The sequence below is a fragment of the Accipiter gentilis genome, chromosome 17 (assembly GCF_929443795.1).
Source record: "Accipiter gentilis chromosome 17, bAccGen1.1, whole genome shotgun sequence".
Lineage (NCBI taxonomy): Eukaryota > Metazoa > Chordata > Aves > Accipitriformes > Accipitridae > Astur > Astur gentilis.
The window spans coordinates 30,580,239-30,589,541 of NC_064896.1; the positions used below are offsets into that span (position 1 = coordinate 30,580,239).

The following is a 9,303-nucleotide window of genomic DNA, read 5'->3' on the forward strand; positions in this document are numbered from 1 at the left end:
TGGGGTAGGAAAAGAAGCATCATTCTTACCCATGGTGAGAGCTGTGCTGGTCCTCAGAGTGACCAGGAAGTTTAAACAGGTTTGTGCTTCGTTAATCCAACTCTCTGCTCGGCTGCGTAGTGGTGCTCCCAATAATGGGAGAGAAACCAGACCATGGGCCTGGACAGCATCCCTGGGGACTGCCTGGACCCTGGGGGAGGTCCTGGGGCACTGCTGTGGACACAGGAACAAATGGAAACGTCACAGCATGAAGAGATTTCTGGGAGGTGATCTTTATTTCACATGGGTATAACACAAGCATTCTTCACAATAAATACATGGCCAAAAAGGAGAGGGAGAAGACCTTCTTGGAAAGTACAGGATCAGGCAGAAATACAGAAACCCTCATCAATATACAAATCACAGTAAATGAACCATGGGTAGTGAATAAAAATCTCTGCAGCCAAGGTGTGTTTTGGGCACTCCCAGCAGTGGGGACCAAACACTGAAGTTTCAGATTCATCCATTGCCTCATGCTGGTTTCCCACAGCCTCAGCCCTGCTCCTTCCCACCCACCCAGGACCTTGGAGCAGGTTCTCTCTGGACCTGTAATGCACGAACACATCTCAGTTCCAGGTGGTAATTCCTGCACTCCTCAGGAAGATCAACCAGAGCCTGGCCATTCCTGTTGGAAGGTGCTTTCAGCACTAAAAGGACCTCTCATAAATAGAGGAAACATCTCCCAGACCCCTCATCCCCTCTTAATGCATGTGCAAGCTCTGTCAGTAAGCTGCCAGAGCAGAGCCCCTCGCTGGAACGAGTCCTGCTTGTCAGACGTATTGTATATTCAGGTTGGGGTTTACGTCTTTGAGAGCAGCCAGCTTCTGTAACGTCTCTTCGTTTAATCCAGATTTCTTCAGCCTTTGGAGAGGAGAAGGAAGGAGGTTAAATCCACCCACGCTATTGACTGTTGGCCATGATTTTGCACAGCCAAAAAAAAGGACAAAAAGCAGCCAGCGTGGGGGTTTTTTTCTGGTGTTGTCTGGCCCCTGTCCTAGCCAGCTTTTTCTGCTTCAGCAAGCAGAGAGCGTGGGGGAGACTGAGGCTAGGGCTGGTCCATGGAGCTCTCTCCATTGGGTAACCACAGCTCCACCGAGGCACTGGGCACCCCCCGGGGTCCTGCCGTGGCAGCCAGAGTTAGGCTCCACGGTCGCAGCATTTACTTAGCTGGGTCAAGGCAACCCCTGCATTGCCTCTGCGCAGCACACTGGGCAAGGAGCTGGCATCAGCAGGGCCAGTCTCAGGGCAGGAAACGTGCCGTCACATGGACCATCCATCTCTGCTGCCTGCTTTGGGGCTGATGAAACACGTCATCCCCCCCAGTTTTGTGCATTAGTAGCGTGTCCTGAGACATCACCGGCTGCTTTAGGAAGGCAGTAGGTCTCATCACGCTAATTCCAGAAGTGAGCAGCTGGTAGAGCTGTGGGGGGGTGGCAGGGCAGCTGCCTGCTAGCTGGCAGGAGGCAGAGCCAGCTCCGGCTGCCATGCGGTGCTCTCCAGATTGAGCCACCCAGCACCTTGCCGTCCCAGGATGCCTTCAATGAAGGGCACTAGGAGCAGCCGTAGCTGCACAGAAACACTCCCACCTCGCAGGGCAGTCTGGGAGCTGTGGCATGAGGAGGCTCACGTCATGCTTGGTCTGTCCCAGTTCCCGCAGGGAGCAGCCCCGTGGCCGGAGGAGCACTACAGCCAGGGCAATGCCCAGAAGAGCCAAAAGTCCCTTACCAAAGTCTCTGCAAGAAGCTGGTGGGATGCCTGAGCGTCTCACACAGCAGCTGCACACAGCCATCTCCCAGATCATTCTCACTCAGGTCCAGATGCTCCAAGCTCCGGCTGGTGCCGAGCACGGTGCAGAGGTCCTCGCAGCAGGCGCCAGTGAGTCGGCACTGCCACAGACTGCCAGGGAGGTGTTTGGAGAAAGGAGACATTTGGACATTTCATGCACAGTCCTTCACAGTCAGAAACCTTGCCTGTGCTGCCTACTCAGCCAGCCCAGGTCCTCTGGATGCCTGGAAACAGCTTCCAGGGAGGACTTGCTCCAAAGCTTTCCTCTGGGCATCTTGTGAGGTGTCTGGGAACATCCCTTCAGACGGGCACAGGCAGGACTGGGCTTCCTCTTGACTGGGGATTGTTTCTCACAACCACAAAATAGGATTGGGGTGGTCTTTAAGGAGGAAACGACTATATACGTGCACCTGAAGTGTGCTGGTGGATGGAATAGCTGCAGCTGGGGCAGTTAGCATACTGCTGCTTTGCCTGGGAGAGCTTTAAATCCTAGTCATCTCATCTGGGTGATGATAAATAATCTCATATAGCTAATAAAGAAATAATTTTATATTTTTAAGCTGTTAGCACCCTGCCTATTGAAGCTCTTGGCACCTACCTGAAGGTGTTCAAACTGCCCTGGCAAGGGATGGTGACCAGCCACAGGGAGACTCATCAGGGGAGCACAGGTGAGTGGCAGATCCCTGCAGAGAGCATCTTCCCAGCCCCAGCAGCCCCGGGAGCCCCTCACCTCAGCATCTGCAGCCGGCAGGCAGGATCCCGCAGGCCCTCGCACAGCCGCTGCACACCTCCATCCCCCAGCTCGTTGGCCCCCAGGTGCAGCTCCGTCAGGCTGGGGCTGGCAGCCAGCACCGCAGCGAGAGCCCCGCAGCTCGCCTCTGTCAGCCGGCACTGCCACAGCCTGCGTGGGGGAGAGGCAGAGGAGAGGGGCATCGTCATGGCTGCTCTGGCAGCCCATCAGCCCAGCTGCCCGCTGATCTGTGGGGACAGTGCCCACAGCACCCATCCACACTGACGGCACCTTTGCCCCAGGGCTGGCAGGGAGGAGAATATCTCAATAGAGAGAAACTGGCCCTGCTCACAAGGTACCTCGCTTCTGTATTTCCTCCCAAATCTTGTAGTTTTTTCCTCTTTGACTCTTGTACTTACAGGTGTGAGCAGCACCCTGAAGGCACTGGCTAGTGGCAAGGGGTTTCTCAGGTCCTTCAGGACCTAGAAGCTGCCACCTGCCCCAGCAGAGCCGCATCTCCTATCCAGGGGCACTACAGCCCCCTCCCCTTGGCTCAGCATCACTACTGGAGTTCAGGAGTGTAAAACCGCTGCCAGACTGAAGAGCTGCATCACCCATTTCCCTCCTCTCTGGCCCCAACACAGTTCAAAGCAAAGGTGCTGCTCACCCCCCCCAGTTAGCTACCCTGCCTTCAGTGCCTCCACCAGCCCAGCTCAGACTCCTTTTCCCAGGGGGTCTGTGCAGGTGGGGGGATGTTGCCCGAGCCCTGGGAAATGCCACCGACTCCAATTTTACCACTCTTGCTGTGCAGCCCCTCTGCAGCCTGTTCTCCTGCCTGGCTTTCTGCTACCTGTGCTGACAGGATGGCTGAGATGCAGCTCATTTGTAGCTTCAGGGGAAAAGTGGGTAAGAAGCTCAAGTTTAAAAACAGATGGGAAAACCAGAGCTGTCTCAGTGGTGGTGGCCCTGGTGAAAGATGGCACGTCACCTTTGCCTTGCAGGTCTTAGGAGGGCAGCCAGCGCGGTGCTGCACAGCCCAGGAGCGCATTACATCCTCTGAGCGCTAGATAGCAATTGCTTTCTATTTTTGATTTGCAGACATCCCGCTCGTAGAGGGTCCTGGTGCCCACCCAGCGATGTCCCCCCCAGGAACCCCTCACCTCAGCATCTGCAGCCGGCAGGCAGGATCCCGCAGGCCCTCGCACAGCTGCCGCACACCTCCGTCGCCCAGATCGTTGGCCCCCAGGTGCAGCTCCGTCAGGCTGGGGCTGGCAGCCAGCACCGCAGCGAGAGCCCCGCAGCTCGCCTCTGTCAGCCGGCACTGCCACAGCCTGCACGGGGGACAGTACCGTGGCTAAGGTGGTCTCGGCCCCCAGGCAGCCACTTCTCTCTGAAAATCACCCGCCCAGGGTTGTGGTCAGGCTGTTTGATTAGCAGTGCTCAGGGGGAGCGACGTGGCGCAGCAGGGGCAGAGCAGCACCCTGCACACCTGGCCGCAGTGACCCCCCAAAAGGCGTCCACCAGGAACAAAGCAGGACCCACCAGCCCGACGCCCATTACCAGAGCTTTTGCATGCTGCAGCCGGGTCCTGCTAGTGCCCCGCACAGCTCCCGCATGCCGCTGTCCTCCAAGGGATTGTCGCTCAGGTCCAGCTGCGCCAGGCTGGACATGGTGCCCAGCACGGCAGCGAGGTCCTTGCAGCCGGTGGCCGTGAGGTTGCAGCAGCCCAACCTGAGGGAGAGACGGCGGTGAGGCAGCCCGCCCGCTAACGCTTCGGCCCTCCTTTCCATCACCCCAGGTCAGAGGAGACCTGGCCAGCATCCCCTGCCTTGGTCCAGGCATGGACGTAGCTCCTGCAGCAGCTTTGGGGACACTGTGTTGGAAAAGAGAGGGGAGCATCTCACCGCCCTCTCCCCATCCCTCTCCTAAAGCTGGTGTGCCTGTACTGGTGTTCACTGGTGTTTCCTTGTTTGGCATCCCTGGGCACAGTGAGGCTGAGAGCAGCTCAAACATTCTCCAGAGTGCAAAACAGAACCCAAATCTGCAGACTCTATGGGACAAAAATGCCAAAGTGCAGCCGCGAGACAGTACCCGGCAGCAATGCCGCTGTGCCGGAGTGTGGGAATGGACAGGTAAGGCAACCACGCAGTGTCCGCTTGACCAGGGAGTAAAGGTCTGGGGGCAAACAATTAATATTGCTTGAATTATTGAGATTAACTGGGTGAGATTAACCTGCCTCACTTTTGAAGTTTCAGAGAGATTCCCTCTTTCAAATCTTATTGTCCAGGCTGAATCTATACCAGGGGGAAATGGAAACACCAAAAAAAATATTAAATGGAGGGGAAAATGCAGACACCACTAAGGGATGGTTCATCCCCTTCCCAGAAACGGTCTCTGGAGTGAATCCACGTCTGCAATTACGTTTCTGCATGGTGCGTGGCCAGCCCTGTCCCTGCCTGGGCACAGGGGGACCCAAAAACACCTGCAGCTGCAGGGCAAGAGCCCAGGGAGAAGGTGTCTGGGGTGCACAGACACCCACAGACAAACAGCAGGCACAGTAGCACAAAGCTCTGGTCTAACTTCTCCATCTGGCCTTGGCACTGAAAATCAGTTCTCTCCCTTACTTTCCTGCAGCGTCCTAGCAGGCTCATTTATTTAAAAATGTGGAACTAAATTATATTGATGGAAAAGGCAATAATAAAGGTCAGGCCCCTGCAACAAGTAGGTCTGCAATGCCTCAAGCTACCTTTGGCAACAGCAGCATTGGTAAATGGGCCTTTCTCATTTCTTTTTTCTTTTTTCCTCCCTCTTCCAGGCTCACAAAGAGAAGAGACAAATGGTCCTGCAGCCTCCTGGAGCTCACAACGTCCCTTACCGCATTATCTGCAGCTGGCAGGCGCCGCGTCTCAGCCCCTCACACAGCAGCTTCACGCCACTGTCCCTCAGGTCTTCATTCCCAGCCAGGTCCAGCTCCGTCAGGGTGGGATTTACGCTGAGAACGGAGGCCAGAGCCGCGCAGCAGGCACTTGTGAGCTGACACCGATCAAACCTGCAAGAGAGATGCAGAGAGGAGCCACGGGGCTTGGCACAGCTGCCCTGCTGCATGGACACACCAACCAACCCCTCGCTGAGATAGCCACCACTGATGACATCCACCAACTGGACTGGTCTTCACGGATGGCCTCCCAGGAGCAGGACAGCAGCCCATCCCACCGTGTAGTGAGCCGTGGCGGCACGTAGTCGTCCTCCCCACGCAGGAGGGAGGGAGACCCAGCTGGGCTGGCTGTGGTTTACTTGTTTTCCCATTTCACCCGGCTGAGAAGAGCAATGTACCTTAACATCTTTAATTTACAGCCTGATTTTTCCAATGCTTGACAAAGCAGGTGGATGGGTGACTGCTTCCCCTCCTCTTGCTGTCTTTCCCTGAAAAGAAAGAAGAGATGCAGCCTATTCCTATTCCTATTCCTACTCCTACTCCTGGTCTATTCCTATCCTAGTCAATTCCTTTCCTATTCTATTCCCATTCCTATCCTATCCCTGTCCCTATCCTATACTATTCTATTCCTGTTCTGTTCTGTTCTATTCTATTCTATCCTAGTCCTAGTCCTAAACTATTCCTATTTCTGTCCCTATTCCAGTATGCTCCTTGGCTGCCGGCTGTGTCCCTAGGTCACACCCGTAGCCCCTTGCCAATGTGCCTGGCGTGGCGGGAGGACCAGCCTTGCTGCAGGCTCCTCCGGAGAGTCATCACAGCTCTTTGGGTTCTAAGGGATGCGCCACTTTGCGGCTTGGGACCTTACGCACCGATACGCCTGCTTGGCCGGCTGTGGGCCCACAGAGTCCTCGGGGTCATCCCACAGAAAGGAGCAGTGCCCCAGGTCAAGCGACTCCAGCTTGGGGAAGTGTTTTATGCTGAAGGAAAGGACCAGCTGATCAAAGCGGTTAAGGTTGAGCCCTCGTAGGTACACGCCCGTGAAAGGATCCAAGGCTGCCGCCACAAAACGCTTGTCCTGGAGCTCGTACAGACAGTGGCAGACCTCCAGCTCACGGATCACCGCCGTCTCCTGCATCAGAAGAGCTAGGGCTGTTTTCTGGCTGTTTTGAAGCCATGCCAGTAATTCCTGTGTAATCCTTGGTGTGATTTTACACCCCATCTCCTCCTCCAGCTCCCTCCTGTGTTCCTCATTTAAGAGCCCGAAGAGGAACCGCACAGTTAGCATGAAGTAGTTCCTGGAGTTGCCGTAGCTCTCCAGCAGCTCCTTCACATCCCTGCTGGGACCAGCGGGGAGGTCCTGTGCCTCCCCTTCATCTTCTAGCAGGTAGAACAGCGCTGCAAAAAACTCCTGGAAGCTGAGGTGGATGAAGCTGTAGGTGCTGACGCAGGAGATGTCCTTCTGGAAGAGATGCTCATTGAGGAGGAGCGGGAGGGCTTCTAGCTGGTCCAGTGCATAGCCCTGCACCTCCTTCTCCTCGAAGAGGACCTTCTGCTTCCAGATGCCATCAGCTGCCAGGCAGCACAGCTTTCTGAGCACCCTGGGCATGCCTTGCTTCAGCTGGCTGCTCAGAGACCGGAGCAGGGCAGACAGGTAAAGGATGTAGATCCTTGTCGTTGTCTTCAGGCTTTGGGCGAGACCTCCGGTGCGGCCGAGCTGCTGCTTCATGACAGTGCAGACGATCCAGCACACGATGGGCACCAGGCACATGGTGAAGAGTGTCTCGTTCCCTCTGACGAACTGGAAGGCGGCAGCTGCCTGCTCTGCATTATCAAAAAACTTGTGGAAATACTCCTTCCTCTCTGCCTCCGAAAACCCCAGGATTTCAGCATAGCGCTCACACTCCAGGCACTTGCCCAGTTTCTGCAGGGCAGCTGGCCTCGTGGTGATGAGCAGGGAGCATTCAGGCAGGAGCATCCTGCGGAAAAGGCTGCTCAGGATGATTTCCACTGGCCTCTCCTCCCGGGGCTGGAAGCACAGCTCGGACTTGGGCAGGTCGAAGGAAAAGCGGAACTCGTCAAAGCCATCGATCACAAAGAGGAGCCTCTCTTGCTGCCTCAGTATCTCGTCAAGTGGCGGAGAGCTGCCAGGATAGCACTGGGTGATGAGGTTGGCCACGCTGGCTGGGCTGGTGAGGAGATTGCCCTCCCGGCAGTGGATGTAGAAGACGTAGTCAAATTCCACAAACAACTTGTTGGATGCCCAGTCCAGCATGATCTTCCTGGCTGTCATCGTCTTGCCCACACCTGCGGCTCCCAGGAGCACAACCACCTTGGGGGTCCAGCCATCGGGGCCAGGCTTGAAGAGGTCGCTGACAGCGATGGAGGAACTGGCTTGCTCCTTCATGATCTCTGCGTGCCTCCGTCCCATAGCCATGATCTCGTGCTCCCGTTGCTCTTCGTCACGGTGCTTGTTGACAATCACCAGCTTTGAGTACCTGGCGTTCAGGCTCACGTCATCACCCATCCGGGCATTTTGGTCCTTTATGCGGCTGTATGCCCGGCATATGGCTCTTTTGTAATTCCTCTGGTAATCTGGAAGGGCAGGAGGCCACCTCACACATCTGCGGAGTGTGGGGTGAGCGGCGGCAGAGCCCCCCACACTTCTCCCCACTGGCGCCTACCTGATGATGATGAACCCCACAGAGGAGCAGGCCCCAGGGCTGGAAGAGAAAGTGGTGTTAGTGGGCAGCATCACTGAGCACCCAACACCCCCAAAGCCTCTTCCATCACTTCATCCCTGGAGGAGCCCCCTGCAGCCTACCACAGGGACCCCCAACCCACCACCCTTTCCGTAGCATCCTCATGGCTCCAAACATGGGCTCTTGCAGACACAACCCCCAGGACATGGTGCCTGGGACCCCACAGGATGCTGTACTTGCTGGGGAGCCGCTCAGCCTTCCCACCTTTCTCTCTGCTTTCCCGGAGCAGGGCAGCAGCGTTGCGGAGCTGGATGCGCTCAAAGACTGCTATTGCCACATCCAGGGCGTCCTCCCCACCATAGAAATCCAACATGAGGTTCTTTGTATCTGTCCAGTCGGCCTTCTCCAGCCGCCCCCAGGGAATGCAGGTCCTGCCCCGCAGGTCTCCATGTGCCAGCGCATCCCGAAATTTTTTAAAGTCCAGCTCGGAGAGGTCTTCCAGGGCCCGGAGCAGCAGCTCCCCAGCAGTGCCCTGGGAGCTGTCTCTGCTTGGGGCGCAGTTCCTGCTGCCACGCAACCCCATGGGGAGAGCCCCCACACCCAGCTAACACGTTGCCTTGTGCCTGTGATGGGGGGACAAGGTTTGGGGAAATCATCCTGTCAGGATCTGCCCTGGCCCCACGCCCCAGCCCCACACCCCAGCCCCATCCCAGTCATGCTGTCTCTGCCCCAGGGGAGCTGTGCCCCCTGCTCCCCCGCAGACTCATCTGCCCTGCTCCGCTCCCCAGGGTCCGGGGCTGTGGGGCTGGCTGTCCCCAACCAGGCACCACGGTCCTGCCTGCTGTACCCCTGCCTGCTTCCCCAGCCCAAACCATCCCCACCAGCATGAGCATGAGGAGCAGCGGGGCAGCAGTCCAGGGGCTTGCCACCAAAGCCTCACTAGAGCCGTGTCCCACCATGTGAGCAGTGTCCCTGCTGGGAGAGCTATGTCCTCACCAGGAGAAAAATGTCCCTGCCAGGACAGCCATACCCCACCAAGAAAGCAGTGCCCCCACCAGCAGAGCGATGTCCCCACCAGGAAAGCAGTGGAACTACCAGGAAAGCAGTGTCCCCAC

At 56.8% G+C, this 9,303-nt stretch overlaps 1 protein-coding gene across 1 annotated transcript; it reads right to left on the minus strand.

Moving 5' to 3' along the window:
• Positions 1-308: 308 nt before the first annotated feature.
• On the minus strand, positions 309-8,787 carry NLRP6 (NLR family pyrin domain containing 6). The gene is made up of 10 exons (XM_049820092.1): positions 8,453-8,787; positions 8,171-8,209; positions 6,359-8,081; positions 5,888-5,977; positions 5,430-5,603; positions 4,115-4,285; positions 3,715-3,885; positions 2,555-2,725; positions 1,765-1,935; positions 309-900 (listed from the first exon to the last, which is right to left on the minus strand). Exons 1-10 carry the CDS (start codon positions 8,769-8,771, stop codon positions 810-812), a joined length of 3,120 nt encoding a protein of 1,039 aa, XP_049676049.1. The 5' UTR covers positions 8,772-8,787; the 3' UTR covers positions 309-809.
• Positions 8,788-9,303: the final 516 nt, after the last annotated feature.